General features: G+C 37.0%; 1 protein-coding gene across 3 annotated transcripts; it reads left to right on the top strand.

Annotated features, from left to right (window-relative positions):
- The first annotated feature begins 276 nt into the window (after positions 1-276).
- On the top strand, positions 277-27378 carry LOC149003627 (phosphatidylinositol deacylase). 3 transcript variants are annotated; one of them, XM_089138300.1, is made up of 19 exons: positions 277-804; positions 906-1329; positions 4414-4662; positions 6116-6303; positions 6394-6562; positions 8670-8807; positions 8896-9085; positions 11471-11616; positions 12355-12531; positions 17580-17690; positions 18342-18461; positions 18588-18744; positions 21343-21506; positions 21625-21711; positions 22651-22979; positions 24082-24163; positions 24351-24490; positions 25063-25333; positions 26217-27377. In XM_089138300.1, the coding sequence occupies exons 2-19, from the start codon at positions 1033-1035 to the stop codon at positions 26547-26549; spliced, it is 3348 nt and encodes a 1115-aa protein (XP_088994426.1). In that variant the 5' UTR covers positions 277-804; positions 906-1032; the 3' UTR covers positions 26550-27377. The 3 variants fall into 3 exon arrangements, with proteins under 3 accessions (XP_088994426.1, XP_088994428.1, XP_088994429.1); XM_089138302.1 differs by having other exon boundaries at positions 277-1329; positions 25087-25333; positions 26217-27378; XM_089138303.1 differs by lacking the exon at positions 277-804 and having other exon boundaries at positions 1247-1334.

The raw sequence follows: 27378 nt of genomic DNA, 5'->3' as shown, positions 1-27378 counted from the left end.
GATAATTAAATGAGGTAAATGCAAAATATCATTTGTTTTTTGGGCTTAAAATAACTCGATTAAAAAACCTCGAAAGTAAATATATATTTTTAATAATTTTGTTTTTAAAAGGGAAAAAGGTAAAAAGTAAAGGTTTGATATGAAGGTGGGCCATCGTAAATCAACGGTTCGATATGACTACTTTGATTATTTATTTTTTATATGGTATAAATGATAAATGATTGTTTACCAAAAAAATAAAAATGATAAATGATTATTGATCTTCACATGTTCTGATGTTCCTCTGTTTCAAAACCAAAACCAGATCTGTTTAGCGGATTGATAAATGGTAACATTTTGGGAGAAAAAGGACCTTTTCGAGTGAGCTCTATTTAGGCATTTTTTAGTTCAATTTTCTCCAGATTTGACTTCCAGTAATGAACTCACGACAAACAGTGAGGGAAGCTCGTATCCTTTTCAGAACGAGTCCGAGATCGATCGGTCACACTATAGGAATCTGTTTTAACAAGATTTTATTCTTGGAAGGTCAACATAGATAGTTTGTAATAACTGCACAGAGCACGCTGTTCGATCTGATAGAACACGAAACTCGTCGCTGATGGAATTCGCAATAGTATGGTCCGATGTTCTGATCGGAGTCGGTAATGGAGAAGAAGCAGATTAGGAATTTCGAACCTGCCGATCGACTTCAAGAAGCTGGATTTGAGGATATTTTGCTTGGATCTTGTGGAGTTTTCTTTTTACTGAAGAACAGTCTGCTCGAAGCTGTACACTAAATGCACCAGCGTGTTTATCAAATCCACAGTAAGCTGGTTAGGGTGACTTCTTTGTATTCCAATTTCGTATTCGGATTCTGTATCTGACTGTTCAAGGTCTTCCAAGTGAGATTTGTATTGTTGTATTAGGTTTATGGACTTATGGCTGAAAGCTGAATCGTATTAAGCAGTTGGCTGCTTGCTTGCAATTTGAGTGCCTGTCCATGCGGCTTGGGGTTTGTGTTGCTCAGTGACTTGGCTTGCAAAAGAGTTCGACATGACAATGCAGGGTTTCAGAGCCAAAATCAGAATAGCAGTTCTGATTATTAGCGCAGCGTGGATTGGTCTCGCTGCTTTATACGGTTTGTTGAAACCCATTCCAAATGGCTGCAACATGACTTACATGTATCCTACATACATTCCAATTTCTACTCCTGCAAACGTTTCTTCTGTAAAATATGGATTGTTCTTGTATCACGAAGGATGGAAAAAGATCGATTTCGAGGAGCATCTCCAAAAGCTTAGTGGCGTTCCTGTTCTTTTTATCCCAGGAAATGGTGGAAGCTACAAACAGGCAAGGTCCTTCTCTAGTAGTCCCGTGGTTTTCCTTTTTCATGCTTGGTGGAATTCTCTTGCTGCCTAAGGTTTTTATTTTTTATTTTTTAGCTACATTCTTAATCACCTGGTTGACATTAGAAACGTATGAATTTGTGTCCTTTCAACAAGAGCTTTCTCAAAGACGCACACACTTTAAACTTAAATTGAGAATTTGCTGCTGCACTTTAATACGTACAATTGAAATATGAATAACAATAGACTTTTTAATCATTTCCTTCCGTAGTCTCAGAATGTCAAAACTTCATCGGAGAATATAAAATCTACGTACGCAACTTGCTTAAATTAGAATTTAAGAGCTGCAGGTTGTAGAGATAAGCAGTCCAGAGTCGAGGATAAAAACTGAAATGAAGGCACATTCACAGGATGAACTGAGAAAGTGTTTGTTTTTCAAGGACGATGAGAACAAAAAGAGGTACAATACCTAGAAGCAAGTAATAAATTAGAGAAGTTCGTGCATTTCAGTCTCCTTTAAAACTACCACAATTTTATATCTGTAAAAACGATTTATTACTAAACAGCAGCTCTGAATTCTATTTGTTACTAGGATAGCTGTAGTCACCATCTTGATCAAGGAATTGAGCATGTCTGGTTACATTGTCAATAGATCATGTATAAGTACACTATTTTCATAGGAAGACTTCGGCCTCAAGTTCAATCTCTTTTACTTTGTGAACCATTTTCTTTTCTTCCTTCCCTCCTTTTGCCCCACCCCCACCCCCACCCCCACCTAAACCCAAATAAATAAATAAACAAATAATTAACAATAAAAAGAAGAGGAAAGAAGAGAAGAATAAATATTCATATGCTTTGAACCCCGTGTTGTAATGGTGGTTACTGACTTTCTGTATCGCTTATGTCAAGTAAAAGAAAATAAAAAAAAGCAGCTCAGTGCATTAGGCACCCACCACTGCAAGGTCTAGGAGGGGCAAATTATGCAGCCTTGCCCTCTGCTTCACAGGGAGGCTGTTTGTAAGTTTTGAACCCACAGCTAACATGTCGTAAATGTGCAACTTAACTGTTGCACCAAGACTTGGCCACAAAATAAAGAAAATATAGGGCTCAATGACTTCATTTTTATCGAAGCCATGCTGAACCACTTTGACTTGAAAATATAGGTTTCAATGAATTCATTTTTATCAAACTCATGCTGAATTTCACCATTAGAGCATCTTCTGATTAACCATATTGCATACATTTCTTTTGATTTGTGAACACTTCTATTAACATAACATATAAAAGTCCAAAACAGATAAAAATTGAATTTGTGGAGTTAAAAAGAACTAAGATTTATATTCCATCCCCACACCCCCCCCCAAAAAAAAAAAAAAAAAAAGAAAAAGAAAAAGAAAAGAAAAGAAGATGTCGCACTCTTTTGAGATGCTGAATTGTAATTGTTCCATTTGGCGTGTCAACTATTCTGATCATTACACATATTTTATTCTGTTTGGGATGCCATCCCATCAACATTAAACTTTGTGAAACTGGAGAGTGCAGAACTGGGGATGGGAATGAATACTCTGGAGGAAGCAAAAGCCAAATATAGAAATGCATTGTACTCATAAAGTAACTACGGTGACCTTGAGTCAGCTTATTTGACAAGACTGACATGAAAGTTCAACCTGACTATTTTGTGGTTTAAGCAGACTATGATTTTTTCCGCCATTAAATTCCAGATTATCCATGTGGTTGTCATTTGTTACCAGTGTGCAGAATGGGGCAACAGAAACAAAGAAGGGAAAGGATTGACCAGAAAACTCTTTAGTGTCAATATTAATAATGCCCATTGTTACTGGGGAGTTTGAACTGTTGGGTCAATATATCATTTCAAAACAAAAAAGGTATTTCTCAGGGTCTACTATCAACATTTTCAGAAGTTACTAATCAATCATGTGAAAACCCCTAAAAAATTAAAGTTGCTACTCTCTCTCTCTCTCAATATTGGCCCAAAATTTTCATTCCAAAGAAAGGATTAATTCTCTTCTCTATTTAAGAAGTGAAATGATTTATTGCAACACAAAATTATTGCTCTTTTAGTTGCTACATGGTGCTGCTATTTCCAATTTCTTCTGTAATTAAATTTGACATCATGACTTCTTCATTGAAGTGCAGTGCTTGGAATATGATAGATTTTCACATTGTTGTTGTTGTTGGTTTTTTTTTTTTTTATTTATTTTTAACAATTAATTTTTATTTTTTATTATTATTATTATTATTATTATTATTATTATTATTATTATTATTATTATTATTATTATTATTATTATATATATTTTTTAATTTATATAGTGGCAAAACTAGAAAGGATAAGATAAGGAATGATCATATTAGAGTTGGTATGGGAGTTGCTCATAAGTGATAAGCTACGAGAAAGTCGTTTGAGGTGGCACGACCACGTTCAACAAGAGGCCTATAAATGCTCCTATATAGAGAAATGATATAATCCAAATTGAAGGAACTAAGAGAGTTAGGGGCAGACCTAAGATAACCTTAAGAGAAGTGAAATGAGATGCATAGCTTAGGCCTTGTATCTAGCATGGCCTCAAATAAAAGTGATTGGAGGACAAGAATCCATTTAGTCAACCCCATTTAGTTGGGAAAAGGCTTATTGTTGCTGTATAATTGATTTAATAAAGAATCACTGTAAGAGAATCCAATATAAACTGGTAGTAGATATGGAGAAAGGGAAATGTTTCGTGGACTAGAGTAATATTAATTAAAAAAAATTCATATGGATACTCGTCACATTTTTCATGTGTTTATAGGCATCTGTTTGTGTGTTTAGGTGCACTTATGTGTGTTGAAGACTTCTCACTTAAAACCTCCTTTGCACTACTTGAAGTATCCATATTTCTACTTTGAGTAGGTGAGCAGAGGTCCACAGGATTTGAAATTATATGCCCAGTAATTATCCAGGCATAAATTGTGGCCTTTGGTTATTTGTCACTTCAGTGCAACTACATTCGTAAATGTCTGAGCTGATGAATTTTATTGTTGGAATTTTCTATATTACCTCTTTCAACTATTTTTTTTCTTCTTACAGGTACGCTCCTTGGCAGCAGAATCTGACAGGGCTTATCAAGGAGGTCCACTTGAGCGTACATTTTACAAGGAAGCATCTCCTAATCCTGATGAGGGAGTAGGTAATATGAATGTTAATGGACTTTCATTACCCAACCAGTATTCACGGATGTTGGATTGGTTTGCTGTCGACCTTGAAGAAGAACATTCTGCAATGGATGGTCGGATAATTGAAGAACATACAGAATATGTCGTCCATGCTATTCACAGGGTATCTTATTTTATCGTACTTCCTTTGTGTAGGATCAAATGTTGCTTTTCAAATAGTTCTTGTTTGTAGATTGAAGTATCTCAAATATGACATGGATTCAGCTCATAAATCTTTGCTTGTTCTGTTGAAAAACCACCCCAGAAAAGAAAATTTTCTGTTTGGCCACTCTAAGATGAGGCCCAGTACCTACATGGTGGTGAGGGAGGATCCAAATGCTTGGTACTGTAGCAGTAATTTTCATCTCTGTGCTTCTTGATTGTGATATTTTTGGATTTTATAAATTTATTTTCTAGGATAATATGAGGGTGATTGATTCTGGCTGGATTTCTAGATTTCCTTCCCCTATTTGGGCACATCAAAGTGATGCATGATGGATTGAAAGATCCAAATCCTACTCATATGATAGCCAACCCTAGAGAAAATGTTATCAAACAGTTGATATTAAAAAGAGAAACTGTGGACCTTGATCTCAAAGGATGGAGGGGCTACAGGGGATCAGTCTCAGCTGGACATGTGGGGGACAAAGCCAACTAAAGATGCAGGGACAGCTGGCAAAAGACCACTGGGGAGCACACTCACACTCACTCTAGCTGTAGAATTGCAGAAGTTGTGGCCTACATGAAAAGAAACAGTTAGTTAGGATTATAATTGTTATATAGGAGAGGAAGGGAGAGGAAAGAGGTAGGCAATTAGTGAGCAAACGAAGGGGCAAGCTGTGGTTGCAGTGGGAGAGCTGAGCTCTTGGGTAAAAGATAAGAAAGGGAATAGGACGGAATTGATGATGCTGTAACTCAGTTGTATGTGCTGTGATTGAATGAAACAAACATATTTCCCTGTTGTGATTTATATTCTTATATTCTGTTCTCTATTGTGCTGTGTTGGTGGGAGTTTGCTGTTCAAGTGTGAATGTGGAGGTTGGGTTAAGCAGGGTCTTAACAGATTGAAAGATCCAAATCCTACATACATGATGGGCCAACCCTAGAGAAAACATTATAAAACAGTTGATATTAAAAATAGAAACTGTGGACTAACAATTGCATTGTGAATATGCAGTTGCAATATATGTGTTGAGTTGGTAATGGGTAATTGCTGGACTCAAAATAGCGTTTAAATTTCCCTTGTAAATGAAAACATAATAATAAAAAAAATTAATACTCAATGACAACAAAGCCCTGAGAAGAGTTAAAAAAGCCAGCGTCACGAGTGTTTCTAACCTTATCTAGTTGACAAGATACTTTGTTGGAATCATTATTACTTAGAGGCTGTTGGGTGTGATTCAATTCCAAATGTTTAGTTAATACAATGTCTTTCTATCATCTGTCATTACATGATGTGATTGTTGAAGGATTTTCAGTTTTGCTACATTCTTCTTCAGTGCCGCTGCTGCTGTTGTTTCTTCCTCTGTTTATTATTTTATTTATCATTCAGAGTTGTTTGTGTGCATGTCTCATAGATTTTGGATCAGTATAAGGAGTCTCATGCTGCTCAATCTAAAGGTGGTGAAACTGCTGGGAAGTTGCCTAGAAGTGTGATATTAGTTGGTCATTCCATGGGCGGTTTTGTTGCTAGAGCTGCAATTGTGCATCCACGTTTAAGGAAGTCAGCTGTTGAAACTATTTTGACTCTTTCAAGTCCACACCAGTGAGCTTTGTTTCTTCATCATCAAATCTTTCTTATTGTAACTCTTATTTGTTAATCAAGTTTTTGATGGACTTAAACTACTTCTTCCAGGTCACCTCCTGTGGCATTGCAGCCATCCTTAGGTCAATACTTTGCACGTGTAAATGATGAATGGAGAAAGGGATACAGGTTTCCTACACATGCAGGCAATTTGGTGTCTGAACCTGTACTTTCTCATGTCGTCGTTGTTTCTGTTTCTGGTGGCATTCGTGACTACCAGGTTTTACCTTTTTCCTTGGTTCTATTAGATCATTAAGAAGTAGTATTCCAATTTGAGTGTTTGTAGTATAATTTGTAAATAATGGCAAGTAATCAATTCCACGGAGGCTGGAAACTGAAAATCAAAGTAGGTACAACTACTGAATTATTATAGTGGATCTAAAGTTTGCCCTATCAGGTTGCACTAGATGGTTGATCAGGAAAGCCTACATTTAATATTCCCATCCAAAAGAGTCTTAATTTTTAAGAGACAGGAATTTGTGAATTGCTTAATAGGTGATTTACTTAAAGGAAGACAACAAAAATAAAAATAAAAGAAAGGTACAAATGTAACAAAGCCAAACGCTAGAACAACAATACCTGCACAAGAAGAAAAAAGAGAAGAAGAATAGAAGTTGAGAGAGTAGAGAAAACTTGTTAGAACCAAAAGCTCACAGTTTCGCTAGACTAGGGAACTGTGAGCCATAAGATATAGTTAAACTAGAAGTATCGCGGATAACTATATTTTTAAGAAAGACACTCTAAATATAAATACTAAGACAAGAATACCTCCGCCTGGCATAGATTCCTAATACACTTTAACACTTATAAGTATCAATTACCAATGCTGCACTTGGAACTGCCTCCAAGTGATAAGGATGAAATGATGTCTTGCTAAACATATCACCAAATGATTGCTAATGCCAACAAATAGAGTGCAATCAAATTCTTTCATGACATTTGAAGAAGATGAAGGGGAGAAAAGGGGGGGGGGCAAGAAGAAGCACACGTGGTAAACTCACTTGATTCCTTTCTATCCCATGCTCAAACATGTTGACTAAAAGTATCTACATAATAGCAGAAACAGACTCCAATAAGGAAACAATTACACTTGGAATGTTGACTGCGAGTAACACACATGCACAATGTTGACAACATTGACAACGAATAGACAGTGAACACTGCCATCTGCAGTGTGTGTTCAATGTAGCCCACGCCGATGTACCCTCCAGAGGATGGAGGCCCAATTACAGGATCTATAAACAAAAACAGTTTGATTTGAGAGAAACTAAAATGTTGGGCTGTGTAACGTGCGCAGGCCATGTAACGGCATGGGACATCCGATCGACCTTAGACCATGTATGCATGTGAGATGGTAGTTGTGTTTTTTGAATGAGAATTTATGTTAAGGCTGTGTAATGACTAATGCGTGCAGGCCATGTAATGGCATGGAACATACATTGAGTTTGGAAACATTTGGGTTAGGGTAGATGGATGTTAGGCTGTGTAACGCGCAGAGGCCATGTAATGGCATGGGGCATCCTATTGACCCTAGACCAGTGAGGGTGTGGTTTATTTATATCTTCTTAGCATCATTGAGTCTCATCCATATCATTGGGCATGTCATGACTTTATTTTCTCATTTATATATGTTAGTTAATTTTATTTGTATAAGATTCTATTTAATTAAATATCAAGTATAAAAAGAAATGAAACTGTTGATATGTGTTAGGTTGTACTTCCTAAGTTCTTCCCGAAACTTACCCCTTACTTCTATAGATGATGAACTTGATCAGATGGATGATGGATATTCGGAGGATGAAGATCAAGATCATATCTACTACATCTCTTAGGATAGATAAATATTGAAATTTCCTATTAGTTGTAAATCTTGGCATTTAGACCTTTACTTGGATTTCATTAAAATTATGAGACAATTCATGGAAGCATTTTGATTTATATTTGAATATTTTTCGCTGCGATCATTTCTATTTTTGGTGGATTTTATTATTCACATTGTTTGTGGATAACCCTCTTAGTGTATTTTGGGTTCACTACCTAAGTAACGTCGATGCTTGATCAATGACGACTTTCTCCTTACACGGAGATTGGGGCGTTACAGTTAAACTTTCTCTAAATTTGCCCGCTGGACAGTGAACTTGAGCCACCCGAAATCCATTTCTTTTGAAGTTATACATACATGATATCAGTAGACTTCCAGCAGTGTGTTTGTTCTGGATTCAATTAATTGACCCAATTACTGCTGTAGTATTTCTTTTTCCTGTGTGTTCTTATATTACTCAAAACTTTAATCTGTGTGTCTAACTGCTGTTGTTAACTTTTCTCAGGTTCGGTCAAAGCTGGAATCTGTTGATGGACTCGTCCCTCCAACTCATGGTTTTACAATAGGTAGTACAAGCATGAAGAATGTGTGGCTGTCAATGGATCACCAGACTATCCTATGGTGTAATCAGTTGGTTGTACAGGTGAGTAGCATTTTTCATCTTCATATTCTTTTTTCTGTGGCAGGGGTGAGGGGAAAGAATATTTTGAAAATTGAAAATCTTTTTGCAGGTCTCACACACGCTTCTAAGTTTGGTCGACTCCGAAACAGGTGAACCATATCATAGCCCTGAAAAAAGACTTGCTGTATTCACCAGTATGCTTCGCAGTGGGATATCACAGAGTTTTAAATGGATGAGGCGTTCACAATCATTTGATTTATCCAGTCATGTTTTGAGTGGTAACGAGAAAGATGTTGCGGGTATTAATCTCCCTACACTCCCCCCCCCCCCCCCAAGGGCAGTGCATAAAAAAATTGTCCCTGTAATTTAACACCTCAAGATATTTTGAATTTTATTAATTTTATTTGGAATACTTATATTGGTTGTTGTAATACTTTTTCTCCAAGCCACCACTTCTCAATGTCACTTATGTTGGCAACCAGGGTTTAATGTCTAACTGAAATTGGTTTGATTTTAACTTCCATACAACCAACATGAAACTGTAACCCTCAAATAATGAGATGACAGAACCAATATGAACTCAGGGATGGATTTGGCTATGTGCATGTTGGTACTTTGTTTATGCCCTCCAGGCCTCCATCAGGGTCTGTGCCCCTTTTTTTCTTTTTCAGAGCAATGGTTGTAAATTATTTGCCACTTCAATTGTTCCATGGATGCCATTTTTCTTTTAAAAATTTGAAATATTCATTCCACTCAGAATATTCCATAGCATGGGAAGGCCTGGGAAGTCAGGTTTCAAATGATCTTCCCAGGTTTCAAAGTATATATATTTGATACAAGTGTGCTGGTTTCTTAACAAATCCAATGTCCTCAACAACTCAGCCATATTCTGACTATGTGGGGTTCGGCTGAATGGATCCTTGCCTTCCAATCAGCTCTATGCAAGGTCATGCTGGATACAAGGCCTGAGCCATGCTTGACTTTTCTCACCACTTCTCCCAAGGTTATTTAAGGTTTGCCTATTGCTCTTTTGATTCCTTCTATTTGGACTTAATCACTCTTCCATGCTTAGGCATTTAGAGGCATTCGTTGAATTTGGATGTACCACCTCAAACAACTTTCTCTTTGCTTATCATGTACTAGAACTACTCCAAAGTAGCTCTAATATGATCATCCCTTACTTTATCGTTCCTATTTTTATCACTCATCCATCTCAACATCTTCATTTTTCTCACAATGAGTTTATCTATGTGATGCTTCTTAATTGCATAACAATCTGCACCATGCATCATAGCTGGTTGTGTAGAATTTTCCTTCCAGTTTTGAAGGAGTAAGGTGATGATACAAAACCTAGGATGTAACTCTCCACTTCACCCGTCCTATTTTAATTCTTTGGGAAACATCATCCTTTGTATCACCTTCTTAATTAATGATCGAGCCAAGATACCTGAAGCAGTTGTTTTGAATCTCCTTCTCATTAAGTTTCACCACCTTGTTATCAGTCCTAGACTCCTAGTATAACCAAAGTTACATGCTGGATATTCTTTCTTTGTTCTACCTAGCTTAAGACCTTTTGATTCAAAGCTGATCACCTTAACTCTAACTCAGAAACTATGCCTATCGGTGTCTTCTCTACCAAAACAATATCATCAACAAAAAGCAACACCAAAGAACCTCATCTTGAACATCCCTGGTTAAGACTTTGCATAAATAAGGGCTTAAATCTGATGCTTGATGTAACCCAAATATCACTGGGATCTCAGTACCTTGCCCCCTATCGTTTTTACCATTGTCTGAAACAGATATCTTTAACTGCGTTCAGATATCTGCTTTAACTCTTCTCTGGTAGTTGCCTAATTAACTCTTTAGGGACTCTATTGGAGGCTTTTTCTAGATCAATAAAGATCACATGAACATCCTTCTTACACTTTACTCCTCAACATTGCTTATTATAGAGATTTTATGGACTGAACTCTGAAGTGTACAGCGGTTACTTTCATTATTTTGAGGGAAAGAATGCATCTATGAACTATAGTTCCCTTTCTTTTGATTTAATTTGCCCTTGGTCAAACATTTCAAAAGGAGTCCATAAGAAGCAGCTGTTTGAAGCATTTAGGTTCCAATCGTATTCATACACTGAATTTGGGCTAAATTGCTACCAGGTTTCAGCCTTAGGGTTTGGAACTTCAGTGTTAATCCAATTGTCGGTTTTGCTTGCAGCTTAATAATTACTACCTGAATGTTTAATTATCATAAACTACTGATTTCCATTAAAGGGGGAACAATGCAGAATAGTATAATTTATACTCAACACTAAGAGGATTTTTACTGATGATGAAATGGGAATGCTTGAATGAGAACAGAATCATAATAGTAGATTATTATCCATATAAGATTGATAATTTGACTACTGTACACCAAGCCTTCCCATTTCACTGAAAATGCACATGTGCTTCTCTGCTGGTATTCGATATATTTGATATTTGTTTGAAAAGTTCTTTTGAAAGTTTTGGCTGGAATTTTCCCACTATTATCCATTATGTTCTCTGGCAATTTAATATTTTGTTTTGGAAGTTTTAAACTTCTAACTGGATGGCCTGTATGAAATTTTAGAAAGATAACCTTTTTTAATAAACTGAAGTATCGAGGTGGGAATTCACAATTTTTTTGGGTGGTTCTTGCAGGGTCTAAAGCACAGATCTTATCCCCCTGTCCACGACATGTTCATTGGAGTGATGATGGCCTTGATAGGGACTTATACATTCAGACAACTACTGTAACTGTCTTGGCAATGGATGGGAGGAGGCGGTGGTTGGATATACAGAAACTGGTAAGTAGGCAATTTATGTTACATTTTCTTTTTTAATATTTAGATAAGAGTTGAGTTGTATTTTTTCTTTCTTCTTCTTTTTATTTATTTTAAATCCCCTTCATTAGATGTTTAGATGCTTCTGAGAAATGCTATTTTCTGTTCATGGTCATGCTTCAAATAGCTTCCCCAATATTATGTAGAACTTAGGGTTGTTTTAGTATCGTACTGTTTCGATTTCTGGTGGTGCGTTCTATTTTGGAAATTGTTGGGTATGATTTTTGGACCTTATTCAATGAAATAGAAATTAAGTGGAGTAGAAATTCTGAAATAGCTGAGGAGCTGTTTCAGAATTTCAATTTCGTTTGATTTTGCTTGTACTCTTTTAATCAGCATATGATTAACTTGATTGGAAATGTAGTAATTCCATGTTAAATTACAACAACCAATGGTCTCTCCAGCACCATCCCACCACTGCAACCATCATCACAGCCGGTACTCATCGCTGCCACCGTTGCCGGCACACCGGTACCACTACCAGCACCACTGTCATGACCATTACCTTGCTGTTATAGTGGATCTATTCTTGGATCTGTTTTAGTAATGAAACTTGTCATATTGATTAACCAAAGGGTAACAAATTTTTTACAGAAATTTATATGTTGACTCTTTCATGAAATCATCCAAAATTGAAATAGAAATCAAATCATATACAGTAACCAATGTTTTGTTGTTGATGAATTTAACCTTCATGTTTAGGGATCAAATCGGAAAAGCCACTTCATGTTTGTTACCAACCTTGCTCCATGTTCTGGAGTAAGAATTCATCTTTGGCCTGAGAAGGGTAAGACAACTTCGGACATACCCCCTATCAAAGGGGTCCAGGAGGTAACAACAAACATGGTGAACATTCCAGCTGGACCAGCTCCAAGGCAGGTATGCTTATGATGTTCTTTAACTGCTATCCCTCTAAATAAATGTGGTTCTAGCTGATCTTTGATAAGAGTTCTGGTAATATGATCCAACGGAGGATGAGATAACGTCCTTCCTCTTCCCAAAGGCAAAATATGGACAAGCCTACGAGCCTTTCCAAACTTCTTAATTACCAAAGTATACAATATATCATTCATGATACATGGGAAGAAGGAGACTCATCATTTAATGTGTTATAATATTTTTCCCCCCTTCTTTTCCATTGCTCCTTATAGGTTGCCTATCCCATTTGTGATTCTGTTGGTTTAATGTTTTTCTTCATGTTCAGTGATATAAACTTAACAAAGTCTGAAAATATTTTCCAGCTTGTAAAGGTTATTATTGTACTTCTCATAGCCTGCTTGGAGAAATTGTTCTTGTAAAATGTTATTCACCCACTCTTAACGGTGTTGTCTCAAATGAACAGAATAAGTCCCTTTTTTCTGTATAAATTATTCAACCCAAAGTTGATTCTATGGGTTCTCTCAATAGGTAATTGACCTGACTCAGCAACTTAATAAGAGACTAACTAGTACCCTGGCAGGCTTTTGATGCCATCAAAACCTTGAACATCTGCATGGATATTTTCATTCAAATTCATTACAGTTATTGGCTCGCATGAAATGAAACAAACTTCAATTATAAAAGAATCTCTAATTAGCAGCTTGGTGTCAATAAAAATCCTATGAAGGGGCATATTAGAAATGAAGATGGCCTCTTAGTCTGATATGATACGGTCACTATTCTCCTTGTTGCACAACAGTGGCTTGACGGTGGCCTCGAAACAGAATGGTCATTTTTTCTGAAAAGTTTCATTTATGGTGATGTGGGACAGATCAGGGGGCGTCTGACTTGCGTAGATCAGAACCTGCAGAAGGAGAAGCCAAGACACTTTTCAAGTGACTGTTCACATGAACATTGTTACTGATCCATATTTGACTTGGTGGGAATTCTTCTAGAAGATCCTACTGCTTCCAAGTATTTAACTGAACAGTATAGCTGTCCATGGCAGATCAATCTGTAACAATTAGTTACTTCAATATTCAAATCTTTAAGTGAAGGGTACAGCTGTCCTTTTGTTCCAAGTTCTTAAGCTGACTTGCATTAATTGATGGAGCCAAATTTAAAGGAGGGGACCACCAGGGAAAAGAATAGGAAGCAACACTTGGTACTCAAGAGGTGGAATCTACAAGGATCAAGCATTGGAATTTCGATGATTCCAGGAAGACTCGAAGGCTATTTCTAGTTTCTATTTTTGAGTCATTCTACTTTTTAGTTCTGAGTTTCTATTGTTTTTGGATGAAGAAGTATCTACACTTCAGACATTAAAGTTTAGTTTATCTAAGGTTTTTAGAAGTGAACCATGAAGATGTGGTAAGTTTATTGATAAGTGCTTTGAGCAAAGATGAGGTTCTATTTGTCTATGAATGTGATAATGAAGGACTGTCAAGAGCCTAGCTTAGAGAGCCAAATCTCACTATCCTTCTCTTCTATTCACTTGATCCCCTTGTATTGCTACTATATTGTGGCTACTGCAAGTTTTGAGAAGAATCTTTGAATGCTCCACTCAATCTCAAATTATTTCTAACTATTGCTTCTGCTGATCCAGCATTAAGAAGGCTTATACACAACCTGCGTTTCCAGTTCTGCTGTGGGTTTTACTGTGAAGTTCAAGCTTGAATAACTCCTGAACCCTCCATCAGAGTCTGCACTTATACTAGGATCTCCACTTAATCTCAGTTTCATGCTTTCAGCCCCTGCAGCTGGCTGGATTTCTCTATAGTCCTAAGTTTCTAGTTTGCTGCTGCCTCCATATCTCTTAACCTAACCAATGGATTTAACTGATGGTCTCCGCATAGCTTCCTCTCACTGCAAGCCCTACTCAACCTGAGTTTTGTTTCCATTCTATTGCTATTTTGGTTTCCAGACACTCATCTGCACTTGACCTGCTGTTGCTTTTATTTATAGCTTATATGATTCATCCTGTATCTAGGTATTTGATTAAACTTCTCAGGGTGGAAAGAGATGGCTACATGTATTAGGAAGATAACTAAAGATTTCACAGGTGAATCAAAAGGAAAACAACATTCTTATAGAGAGACTTGGTGGTGGTATGGTGAAGTTAAAGTAGCCATTAACAATAAGAAAACTAGCTTTATGACATGGCAAAGGACTACGATGTAGAGGGTCTACAGAGGTATAAGTTGGCTAGAAATGAAGCTAAGAAAATTGTGGAAAAAGCAAGAGAGAACAAGTGTGAAGATGTATATAATAAGCTAGGCTCAAAGGAAAGGGAAAAAACTAATTACAAGATAGCTCAAATAAGGGACAAGAAGAGTAGAGATCTAAGCATGTTAGATGTATAAAAAATGAAGATGATGAAGTACTAGTTTGTCACGAGAACAAGAAGAGATTGGAAATTTATTTCTCTAGCCTACTGAGTGAACGTACTTGAGGTATCTGTAACTTGAGTGACTAAACCATTTGCCATGACACCAATTTTCAAACATATATATGGAGAATTATGATGTACAAAGTGAATAAAGCTTAAGGAGGATGACAGTTGGCAAGGCACAAGGTCCTAATGAAATCCCAAAGTATGGAAGAGCTGAGGAACCTATGGGCTAGCTTAAAATACCAAGTGGTTTAATTAGATTATGGGCACAAACAAAATGTAATTGAATGGAGAAGGAGCATTATGGTTCTAATTTACAAAAATAAAGAAAATATTCAAAGTTGTTATAACTATAGAGACATAAAACTAATGAGTCATACTATGAAATTATGGGAGAGAATAATTGAAACCCATTTAAGACAAGAAACCACTATTAAAGAGAACCAATTCGGTTTTATGCTAGGAAGATCAATGGAAGCTACTTACCTTATTAGGAGACTAAAGGAAAGGTATAAAGAGTGTAAGAGAGATCTTCATATAGTCTTTATTGAACTAGAAAAAGCTTTTGATGAGTCCCCAAAGCGTACTAGAGAAAATAGATGCTGCAAGTAAATATGTGAACATAATTAAAGATATGTATAATGGTTTAGTTACAAGTGTAATAACAATGGGGAGACAAGATAGTGAATTCCCGATTATAGTTGGGCTACATGAAAGATCAACTGTAAGCAGCTTATATTTATTTGCACTTATAATGAATGATTTAACCAAAGATGTTCAAGATGAGGTTCCTTGGGGTATGCTTTTTGCTGATGATATTGTTTTTTTAGATGAGATATTGTTTTTGTAGATGAGAGACAAGTTGGGATTAATGTAAAATTAGAATCATGAAGAGCAACTTTGAAATCAAAAGGCTTTACACTAAGTAGAACGGAGATGAAATATCCAATGTGTAACTTTGGTTGTAATCTGACGGATGTTGAGGTGTTGAGACTTGATGAGACGAGGATTCCATAAAGTGATAATTTTAGGTACCTTGGCTCAATCATGAATAAATAAGGTGATATAGAGGATGATGTTTCCCAACAAATTAAAAATAGGGTGGATGAAGTGAGAGGTGTATCTAAGATCTTGTCTAATCAACATATTTTTTTAAAGCAAAAAGGAAAATGCTATGGGACCGTTGTACGATCAACTATGCTGTACAGTTTATAGTGTTTGGGCTGTTAAGAAGCATCATATAGATGAACTCAACGTAGCAAAAATGGATGAGTGGCAAAACTAGGAAGTTATAAGGTAAGGAATGATCAAATTGGAGTTGGATTGGGAATAACTCCCAAAATTGATAAGCTACGAGAAAATCAATTGAGGTGGTATGGCCATGTTCAGAGGAGGCCTTTAAATGCCCTTTTTGCGGAGAAGCGATTTAATCCTGATTGAAGAAATTAGAAGAACTAGGGGCAGACCTAATGTAACCTTAAGAGGAGTGGTGAGAAATGATGTACATAGCTTAGGCCTTGTATCTAGTATGGCCTCAAATAGAGCTGAGTTGGAAGGCAAGGATCCTTGTAGCCGACTCCATTTAGTTGGGAAAAAGGCTTGTTGTTGTTGCTTTATCAAGATTTTCGAGTGCACTTAGTGGCCATCTCAACCCTTTCTCTTGGCTGTGATTTCTGAGTTCTATTTTTTACCCTGGATATATACTGATTTAATTGTTAATTGTTATCTAACCCATCTCCTATGTGTCCTTCTCTAATTGAAACTTGACAAACGTGTAGCATTTAGTGCTGATTTTTATAGCTGGAATGACACCAGTAGGATGCTCTAGGAAATCCTTGACCAACCTAGTCTATGAATACAAGAATGTAGGATTGGAAGAATTAAGAAGAGGGAGGAGAAAAGAATTTTGGAAGCTAATGAACTGCACAGAGCTGAATACTAATACCAAAAGTAAAATAAGCTGCAGCTGGGAGGGACCTAAAGACGGCCAGTCACTTGGATGTTACGTGGGCTCCCAAAGGATTGAAATTATGGTGTCACGACTCACGATTAAGTAAGCATAATTTTTTAACAGAAACTAAACATGTTCTGGAATCCCATATCTGGAGAAAACGTTAACCTATTTTGTGCATAAACACTGAAATATTTTGATTATGACAAATTATGATTCATGAGTAACATATTCGAATGATTTAGATTGAAATCTATCTTGGAAGTTAGAACAAAGATCAACTACTGTGCTTCAGATTTCTGTAATACTTAGATTCCAGGGGAGCCTGGAATCCGAATAGTTGATGTTTAAGTTGAATCTATAACCAAAACAACTAAAACATTTGTTCAAGCAAAATAAGCACATAGAGGAGGTCAGATAGGACTATGTGACAATGTAATAATTGCATTGACACCTTTTGGAATAAAAAGTGGCTGCCAACATTCACAATACTCTTAATATTTGATTACCCTTCTTTGCACATGAATAGAACTTCAGCCCGTACATGGGGGAAGGGTCAACAATTGTCAGTGTTTGTGTAAAGCCATGTCAAATTAAATGATTGGTTAGGAATCAGGTAAAATGAGGGTCTCATGCTTATTCTATATTTGCTGTTTGTTTGACTAGATTGAACCAGGTGGTCAGACAGAACAAGCTCCTCCTTCTGCTGTAATTTTGCTCAGTCCTGATGATCTGCATGGATTTCGATTCCTCACCATCTCAGTTGCTCCTCGTCCGGTATTCATTTCTTTTATTGTCTTCTATGGATTGGTTGGTAAACATGTGTTGAATCTTTTGAAGTAATAGTTTTCTGATGGACATTCCAATTTCTATTGACCCTCTTCCACCCCCCACCCCTTTCCTTTTTGGATGTCTACAGATTTGTGCACCTACTGTTTTTAACTAGAAACCTCAGTGTCAATTTTATTCCTTGTGTTTTTTTGATAGCTCATGTCATATGTGGTTTAAAAAAAGAAGTTGCTTTTGAATAATCTTTTAGGAGATTTTGCTACTTTCATTTCTCAATGTTTTGTCTACAACATTGCTCTTTGTTCATTTATTTTGTCTATGTAGATTGCAGTCATGAAACTTGAGTGATTAAAGGATATCTGGTTTGCTCGTAAGATTTACGGTTTTAGGAATTTGGCCATACAAATCACTTGGGATTTTCTTGAATATTGCTCAACTCCTCTACCCACAGCATGCACCACAATGATTTCGTTTGGATTCTTCATCTGTTTTTCTGTTTTCTAATTGGAAGATCTGATCCTTTTACGGTTTCTCTTGTGATCCTGTAATTACCAGTAGCGAAAATTTATTTCACAGTGATTATTACTAATGTGGTTGGTGATTAGCACATGATTCAAATCGACTTGACCTTTTTGGTAGACTGTGTCTGGTCGACCACCACCAGCTGCTTCCATGGGAGTTGGGCAGTTCTTTAATCCAGAAGAAGGGGAGCGAGAGTTATCTGCATGGTCTCTGCTTCGTTCTTCCTTTTTCCAAGAGGTCAAAATTTTCAAGAAATCATCATTTTGTTTGCTGTAAGCCTATGTATAATTACGTTAGTTTAGATTACTGCTTCAGCAAACGGGGATTATAGTTTTCAAGCACATGTCGTTGATTATCATGCAGGAACTTTTGCTGAAGGAGGATCATCCTCTTGCATTGAATCTTTCATTCTCTGTAAGCTTAGGGCTTTTGCCTGTGGCTTTGTCTGTGAGAACGCTAGGCTGTGGAATAAAAAAATCTGGATTTTCAGATGAAGAAGCTGGTGATTTGGATCAGAGCAGTAAGGAATTCTTTCAACTGGTTCTACTTTCCAACAATATGCATCGTGTTCTGCTAATCTGCTTCCTTCCCCTGTCATTGCCAATTTCATAAATTTATGGATACCCTAAATCTTTGTCAATCATGAATACTCAATTAAATGGTTATATTTTGAAATTTCTTTTTGATACCAATGCAAGTGTGTGGAGCTGATTTATGTTTACACTTTTGTTTTTGCCGTTCTTGAATCTTGATTGGTAATCACTTAAAAGCCTTAATTGTTAAGGGGATCTCAAAGGTATACAGCAACACTACTACACATGTGCAAGCCTTCTTGGTCCTTGTACATGATACATACGGGTGCTCAAACATGACTTCAATGGAAAATAACTGGGTAAAGTTTCATTTTACACTCTATAGTAGTTGTACCATACTCTAATACCATGTTAGCTACAGCTTCACCTAGAAGGTCGAACTATTAGGGAAAGACATCTTAAAGATACACACCTACATTGATTGAGCATTGTGAGTGCTTGAGTCAGGTGATTGTGGTGATTAATGTATGTTGAAAACCATATATAATGCATTGGTGTAGAGAGCTTCTCTTTGAGTCTTGATTAGTCTGCCAAAGAATGTCATGTTATTGCATGGCTGTAATGCGACAGGCAATGTCCCAGCAGTTTTAAACTCTATCCCTGAAATAAAAAAGGGCCCACTGCACAAGACTTCCGTGTTTAGCAAGGTCTGGGTAAGGTCAAATTTACACAGCCTCACCCCTATTTCTAGGACTTGAATCCATGGCCAAGTTTCCAGCAAGTGAAACACCTGGCCGTTCTCCATATCCTCAAATAACAAGAAAAATAAATCCTAGAAAGGGGAGAAAAATTAGAGAAACATCCCTAGCAGATAGAAGTTTTTACTCAATAAAAAATATTTTAAATTTTGTGTATGCGAGAAGAAAAATAAGAAGATTAAGAGAAAACAAGAAGAAATGATAGATCTTTGCAGTCCTCTCATGGATATACATATCAGTAATAGTAGGAAGTCAAGAAGATTTCCAAGTCAGTTCTAGCTGGAGTGGAACTCTACATAGTAAACAATATAAAGAAGAAGAAAAAAAACCGACCAGCTCAAGACAACACAGGCAGGGATATTCCCCCTATTTTATAATGTACCATGCATAATAAATGTTACCCTATGGTGCATAGTTACGTAACATCTCTATTATAGAAATCTAAAAACCCTCTCTAACCTTCTCAATCCTTTACTAAGTACTAACATAAAAGATTCAAGTAACTTACTAAACATCCTAAAACAGAGATACCCTAGTAGATTACATTCCTTTTGTTGATCATAATGTTTCGAATACAATTTGGAATTGCAAGGTCTTGGTCGAGATAGGAAACTTAATAAGCTTTGAAACTGTGCAAAAGTAATGCAGAACAGATGAAATTTTACCTTTCAAATATACCTGTAAAGAACAGTGATGGAACTAATTGAGTTTTTTCGAAACTTTGAAATCCGTTGCCTTGTCTCTATTATCTTGTCCATCCTTTTTTAAATCTGAATCTGCCGTCATATTAATGAATACCATGGATCTCTCCAATCAATCTGACCCGTATTGGTGCACTTTAGTTCCCTTTTCTTCAGTCTGATATATTTTCAAGGTATATGTGATTCTCTTGTTTTTGAGCACCATAACTGTGGCCTCCCAAAACTTTGCCCCATACTAGGGCTATTATTTGATGGCACTTAAAAAAATATATTTTACTTGTTTGGCCTTAGGCTTGCTCTAAATGTTTTTAATAAGTTGCATGCATAAGGATTACTCTCACACCTTTGCCTCCAAAGTCTAAAGTATAGTATTAAATCTTGTTTCCAGAAAGGCAAAATATCCCAAAATTTCAAAATGTTTTGCTGAAATTTCAGCGTGATTTTGAACTATGCTCCAAACTCTGAGTCATTTTTCGAAGCAGGGTCTTGTTCATGAGATGCATAGGGCTGATAGGCCTGCATTTGGAGTAGCACACCCACTTCAGGAAACAGAGCTTCCTTTTATCATTGGATCATTCTTAAGAAAATCTTTGACTGATTAGGAAACCACTTTCTAGCAATATGAAATTCCCAACCAGTTTGTCATATGTGGAATATAAAAGGAATAGCCTTCACTTGAACTTGGGCATGGTTCTTCATATTTTAGAAAGCTTTCTTGAATCCTGAATTGTTAATTGAGTTAGTTTTGCAATGATCATAAGGCATTTCATTGATTTCATTTTGATTATAGATTTTATTGTGGGATATGAGAAGGTAAATTAGAATGAAGGGTCTATTATGCAAAGTTTCTGGTTTCCATTATGTGTTCTTGTCACGGCTGATGTTACTGTTGGTCTGTTGCTTCCCGCGTCCCCGTCCCCACCCCCCTCCCCCCCCCCCAAAAAAAAAAAAAAAAAAAAAAAAAAAAAGGGTTTGTATTACGTATCAAAAGCTGAATCAGCATGGGTCTCTCATGCATGTTCAAGCTTCAACTGTATTGTATTATGTTTGTGGTAGTTCTATTTTCTTATTCTCAATCCACAATCTCTGGTTTTGTGCTAATGATATCTCACATTGTGTACTGCAGAACTCTGCAAACTGCGTTGCTTCCCACCTGTGGCATTTGCCTGGGACACAACATCTGATCTCCACATAATTCCAAATTTGTATTCCGAGACACTTGTTGTGGACTCTGCACCAGCATTCTGGGATTCTTCTCGAGGGTCTGACACAACTGCTGTTTTGTTGCTGGTATAAAGTCTCTGGGTGTTCATAAGAATATATACTTGCAAGAAATCAGTGAAACTTTATTGCTACTGCGTAAGTTATGTTTTTATTTCTATAACTGGTTGAGGCCTTTATATTGCAGGTAGATCCACATTGTTCATACAAAATCAATGCTGCTGTCTCTGTCACTGCTTCTGCCAGCAGATTTTTTCTTTTATACTATTCACAGGTATTAATTTTTAACAGTCACCCTACTGCTAATACTATATCAGCCTTTTCAATTGCAAGTTTTATTTTTAGTTTTTGTACCTTGTATTTTCAACAACTTCTCCTGCAATATTTACTGTAGGGGATCACAACCTTTTGGTGAAGATTCATTTTCTAAATCCCAATACAATAAAAGTTTGTACTTGATTTGTTTTTCCTTTATGTGGGAATCCCCCCTAAAGAGTGACAATCATCCAAGAAGATTTCATCTTTTAGATTCATGCTTTGTCTTTTGCGATCTATAATTTTTATTCAATTCTCTGCATTCACTTTTAGGTTTATGATATTTGGTCCACAACCTGGTAAGTTTCTCATGCAAAATGCATAAATTTGCTTCCTGGTTAAAGTTGAGGTTTGAGATTACTGCCAGGCAGTTAACAGCACATTCTAATGTTGGTGAACTTAGTGTCTTTGTTAAGATTTCAATGAACATAAACTCTCTTGAGCGTGTATCAACCCCACTAGCCTCTGTGTTCCCGAGCGGAATTTGGCCAAACATTACCATAATTAAGCTGGATAATAATGTGGCTCTTGAATTCGGTCCTCACTGATTTTTGATATACTTTGAGGGAGGCAAATTTCGAAATACCCTTGATAGTTTCTTGAGACCAACAGAGTCGTTACTCACTAGAAAAAGTTAAATGTAGTTGCATCTTATAAACTTCACCTTTTGGTTGAAAACGAACTTATGTTTCATGCATTTTTAGAGTATCTCTGTGCAAAAGTTGAAGCTTGAAAAACATGTGATCAACCCCCCACCCCCTCTTTTTTTTTCTTCTTTTTTTCTCTCTTTGAAAAGAAAAAAGTAATTTGTGATTAACTTCTTCCCCCCCTCCCCCCCCCCCCCCCACAATAAGTAATTGATGGTTAACTTTCCTGTTACTGGTTTTCTTTCATGCAGATGGTTGGTTTTTCGATAGCTGTTATATTTTTTGCTCTGATGCTGCAAGCACGTGCTTGGGAGCTGGATTTGCCTCTTCCTTCCTTGTTGGAAGCTGTGGAATCCAATTTAAGAATTCCGTCGTCCTTTCTGCTTCTAGCTGCAGGACCCATCTTGATTTCCTTGTTCATCTCCCTGCTTACTTCGCAGACATTTCCTCCACTAACCAGCTTCATTATCGTCTCCATAATTTGCTATTCATTTGCAAATGGAATTGTAATCATGCTGATTCTAATCTCCCAGTTTGTCCTATATTTGGTTGCCATTCTACATGTTTTCATCAAGATACGGTGAGTAAGATCCTTCATTAGTCTATTCTTTGCTGTCTTCCTCCAAAAAACTGGTAGAACTTCAGTGCCTGCATTTCTCTAAATTGCATGCTTTTTCTACCTTCTCGAAACATGGGAATAAGGTAATTTAAACATAAAGAAATTATAAATACGTGCATCATATCCCTATTTATAGGCAGATGATGTTTCATTTGCAGTACTTGGCATGGTTATCGAAGCAGTAAAGTGACCACGGCATTTGAGGGCTTATGAGAGTGCCTTAGCTATTAAGCGACATTACCTTTGCAAACTAAGTTTTCCAGTGTGCATTTTTTCCATGCAACCATTTTATATGGCACAAATAGCTTATTGAAACTTATATAATTCTAGTTATAAGCTAAACGATTATCTAACAGTCATAGGCATGCAAGGTATTCATCAAAAGGACAAACTAATAAGTTCATCCCATCATAATACGGCAGCGACATAACATAATAATTTATTTATGAATATGAAAGTGCTAATTATACTTACTCTTTTCTATTTCAAAACACCAATCAACCCAATCTATTTCATGATTTGGTTTTAAGGTGCTTTTTTCTTCTTTTAATTTTTATTTCTATTTTTAAATCCTAAATTGGTTGTATGCTTCTCGTTTCACTGTTACAAAGTAAACCACCAATAATGTGTTGTACGATGGTGGTTTTTTTTTTTTAAATGAAGACTAAATACAAATTGTCCAGAAAGCGGCTGCCCAATTCCTTTGGCATCGGATGGCATCCAACACATTGCCTTGAGACACAAAGCAGTTAATTTTCTACATGCATGTAAAGCAGCCCAATGCTTAGTAGGCCTTCCAAAAATGCCTTGACGCCTACATGTCAGGCAACGCTTTCATAACTATGGTACTTGGTTGAAATTGAACTGAACTTGTTAGTGATTAGGGGTTGGTGTGTTAGATATTATTTTTACCTGCATGTTATTGGGGTGGTGGGGCTTTGGGAGCTTGGAGCTGATGTGTACATGCAAATTAAGTACTTGCTTAGCCTGTTGTGATTTATTAGTGGGGATTATTACAGATTACTCCCTCCTGTCTGGTGAAGCAATTGGTAATATTTTGCAGGTGGCAAGCGTTGGATGAAAATTTCCATTTTACATTTCAACAACGATTCATTAGGCTTTTCTCTGGGTTGTTTTCATTAAAGGTAAATTCTGTATCTCTAAGTCTGGTTGATAATTGTAGGTGTACTTCTAATTTATATCTGTTGGCAACGCGTGTGGATCTTTTATCTAGCTTGTATGCGTTTTCTGTGGTTGAAACTTAGACTTGATCATCCAGATCTCATGTAGATCTCATGTTCTTTACTCATCCATCCTACTCTTCTGAAATAGGCATTGAGGACTCTCAGATGCAATACAACTCTTGTCACGGCACTTATTGCCTCTGCTTTGGTGTGTTTTGTTCATCCGGCTTTGGGTCTGCTTATGCTGCTCCTATCTCATGCTTTAAACTGTCATAATGCTCTTTGCAGGTATGTCTTACCATTTCCTTCTTTTTCACTGTCTTAAATTTGTAATGCTCTCATGGCCTGTAACCAGCAATTGCAATGTGCCCATTCTTGTATTGAGGCATGAAAGGGTAATACTCGGGTATGCAATGCATGACAGACTTAAATTGTGATGTTGTTCTCTTATGGCAGCACAGAAACAAATTTTGGTGGGTTCAACTGTAGCGTTATGAGGAAAAGGGGGGGGGGGGAGAGAGAGAGAGAGAGAGAGAAAACTAGCACTGTGGTGTTATACACATGAAGATATATGTACAACTATTTGGCTTGGTTTCTTGCTTGCTGTTTCTGTTTGCCACGACGATTAAAATGTCTCCCAGACTCATTCCTGTGATGTTTGTGAACATTTTTAAGACTCAAAATTTTCCTTTTCATATTTCTTGATGTTTATGTGAGAAAGGAAATAGCACAACAGTTTGTTTTCAAATTTTTGCAACGGGATAATTTTATAGGTTACTTTTCTATAAAAGAAATGATGAGAGTACCGATTGCTTCATTTACCATGTTGATTCTAAGTGTTACTGCCGGTTTTGTAACAGTGTTTTGGCGGCTTCATTTCGCAGCCATTCTCGAAGAAAGGAGTTTGATGCCAAAATCAACAGCAACGATGTACCTGAACAGTTGAATTACAGATCCAGCAGTGGATTCAACCCTCTCCTTCCTGTGGAGGAAAACTTTCCTCACAGTCCACACTCTACAAAAAGTTTCGGTGACACACAATTAGAGATCTTCAACTATTGGCATGGCTTACTAATCTTGCACCTTCTTGCTGCCCTCATGTTTGTCCCATCACTTTTAGCATGGTTGCAGGTAAGTATTATATGTTCCTTCTTGAGTATATTGGGCTTGCTGTGGAGGTTGGCGCAGCATCATGGATTTTGCATTAAGGACCTTTTTCGATTAAGTCAAGTTCTTGCAGGTCCCAAAAGCAACACAATATTAGACTGGCCTGGATCAATGTACCTCAATGCCATTAAACCAAATTGAATTGCTGAACTCAATAACAACTCCCCAAAAACCCAAAAAAGGAAAAGCACCTGGCAGGCGGTTTTTCTGCTTGTCTCTGCATCTATAAATCTATTTCAACTTAAAGGCAATATTGCTAGGTGAATTTAATTGCTCCACTACGTTCAGGTTCCCTTTTGGCCTTTCTGTTTTACCATTTGTTTGTGGAGCTATGCACCCACAGAAGACACCTCTAATGAATAGATAGAGGGCTTGTCAATTTTGAATACTTTTTGACAATCCCTTCATATATGAAATTACCTTATTGAGAAAAGAAGAACTACTTCACTGCATTATGTTCTGAAAGAGATCAATTATGTGAAGTGGAAGACATTAGGGTGTCTTTTTCAACATAAAGGTTGATGATATCTATGTCTTTTTCAACATACAGGTTGATGATATCTATTTACCTACATACCCTATAACTCATGATCCATCCCAAGAACTTAAATGCTCAAGGACATGAATGTTTTAAAATATGTATACCTGGTATTGCTTAGCATATTTGTATGCATAAACTAGACCCCCAACTTAGTATCCAAACCAAGGCAAAATGATCTTATGATCGTTGCATTTGGTCACTTCTCTTGTGGCATTCCATTTCTGGGCTTACTAATGAAAGCATGTTGCATCCTTAGGCAAATTTAACTTGCATTTAGCACTTATCTATATCTCCATTGTCTTGCAGAGATTTGGGATGGGTGAAAGCTTTCCATCATTGTCGGACTCCACTCTTTGCACCATTATCATCCTCCATGGACTATGCTGGTCAAATCCTGGGTTTAATTCCCTTCCGTTTGCGTTTTCAGGCATCTTGGGCCAGGAAGTTAGCCTGAGCTTTATCTACCTTTTTGCTGGATACTATTCTTACATAGTTGGCCTTGCTTTGGTTCCTTACAAATCACTTTACGCAATGGCTATCATTGGGGCCATCTCCATGGCTTTGAGGATTATTGAGAGGAGGAGCAGAGAGAAGGGGGAGGCCTATTTTCGTAGACGGAGGCATTCTCATAGACAGTGATACTATCTTAAAAGCCACACAAACCAGACTAGCGAAGCAGGTAGCAGCTCCCTCTTGATGAGTTTCCCTTCTTGTTTACATGGTGATATAGTGACAGGCACCATGGATAAAGCCTGGTTGCCAGAGGTTTTGCGGTTCCAGTGTGTTTGAGGACCTGTTTTGACAATGTTCATGAGTGAGGATAAAGGAAATAGAGGTTCTAATTGTGTGGCCTCGGCCAGCTTGTGAAATTCCATTTCAATTGCCCCCATATCCGCGGGATGTAGATATTACATGGAAAAAAAGTATGGGAAGGTTTCAGTTCTTTGTTGCCACATCAATCGGAGTAATGTGTTCTGCCAACAGAAGTCCGGCGCCAAAATGCTACAATATGCTGCTGCTTTATAGGATTTCTTATGTAACCTAAATTTTCCAGTAAGCATGATCTGGCACCGGTATTACTTTGACAAGTTTCTCTCCTCGGCAGGGGCAGAACTACACTGCTCCCCTCACCCAACCCCATTTTTTAAAAAATTTGGATTAGTTTCCTTAGTTTTTTCTTGTTTTTCTCTTTTTTCATGTGAAATAATACTCGATATAACAAGAGCGATATAATGCTCGATATAGGACGATATGTCTCTTAAAATCACCTAACCGATACGATACTCGATACGGATACTTTAAACCTTGATGATGAGCCACGTAGTTTACATGAATCTTAGGCATCTTGAAATCCTTTGCATTTGTGTGTGGTGGCTGACAAAAAAATTAGATAAAAAACACAATTTTGCATAGTCTGAACGCAATCTTTTGTTTTCCTTCCTTTTATAAGAATTAATATTCGTTTAGT

Source organism: Hakea prostrata, chromosome 10 (genome assembly GCF_041222555.1).
Source record: "Hakea prostrata isolate BN-2017 chromosome 10, UWA_Hpros_2, whole genome shotgun sequence".
In the NCBI taxonomy this organism is placed as follows: domain Eukaryota; kingdom Viridiplantae; phylum Streptophyta; class Magnoliopsida; order Proteales; family Proteaceae; genus Hakea; species Hakea prostrata.
The sequence above is the reverse complement of the archived record's forward strand: the minus strand, read 5'-3'. Positions and strand labels throughout refer to the sequence as shown.

Coding starts and splice junctions, on each gene's coding strand:
- LOC149003627 (XM_089138300.1), top strand. CDS start 1,033: ATGACAATGCAGGGTTTCAGAGCCAAAATCAGAATAGCAGTTCTGATT. Junction 8,808..8,895: donor GTAATCAGTTGGTTGTACAG/GTGAGTAGCATT, acceptor ATCTTTTTGCAG/GTCTCACACACGCTTCTAAG. Junction 18,462..18,587: donor GTTCTTCCTTTTTCCAAGAG/GTCAAAATTTTC, acceptor ATTATCATGCAG/GAACTTTTGCTGAAGGAGGA.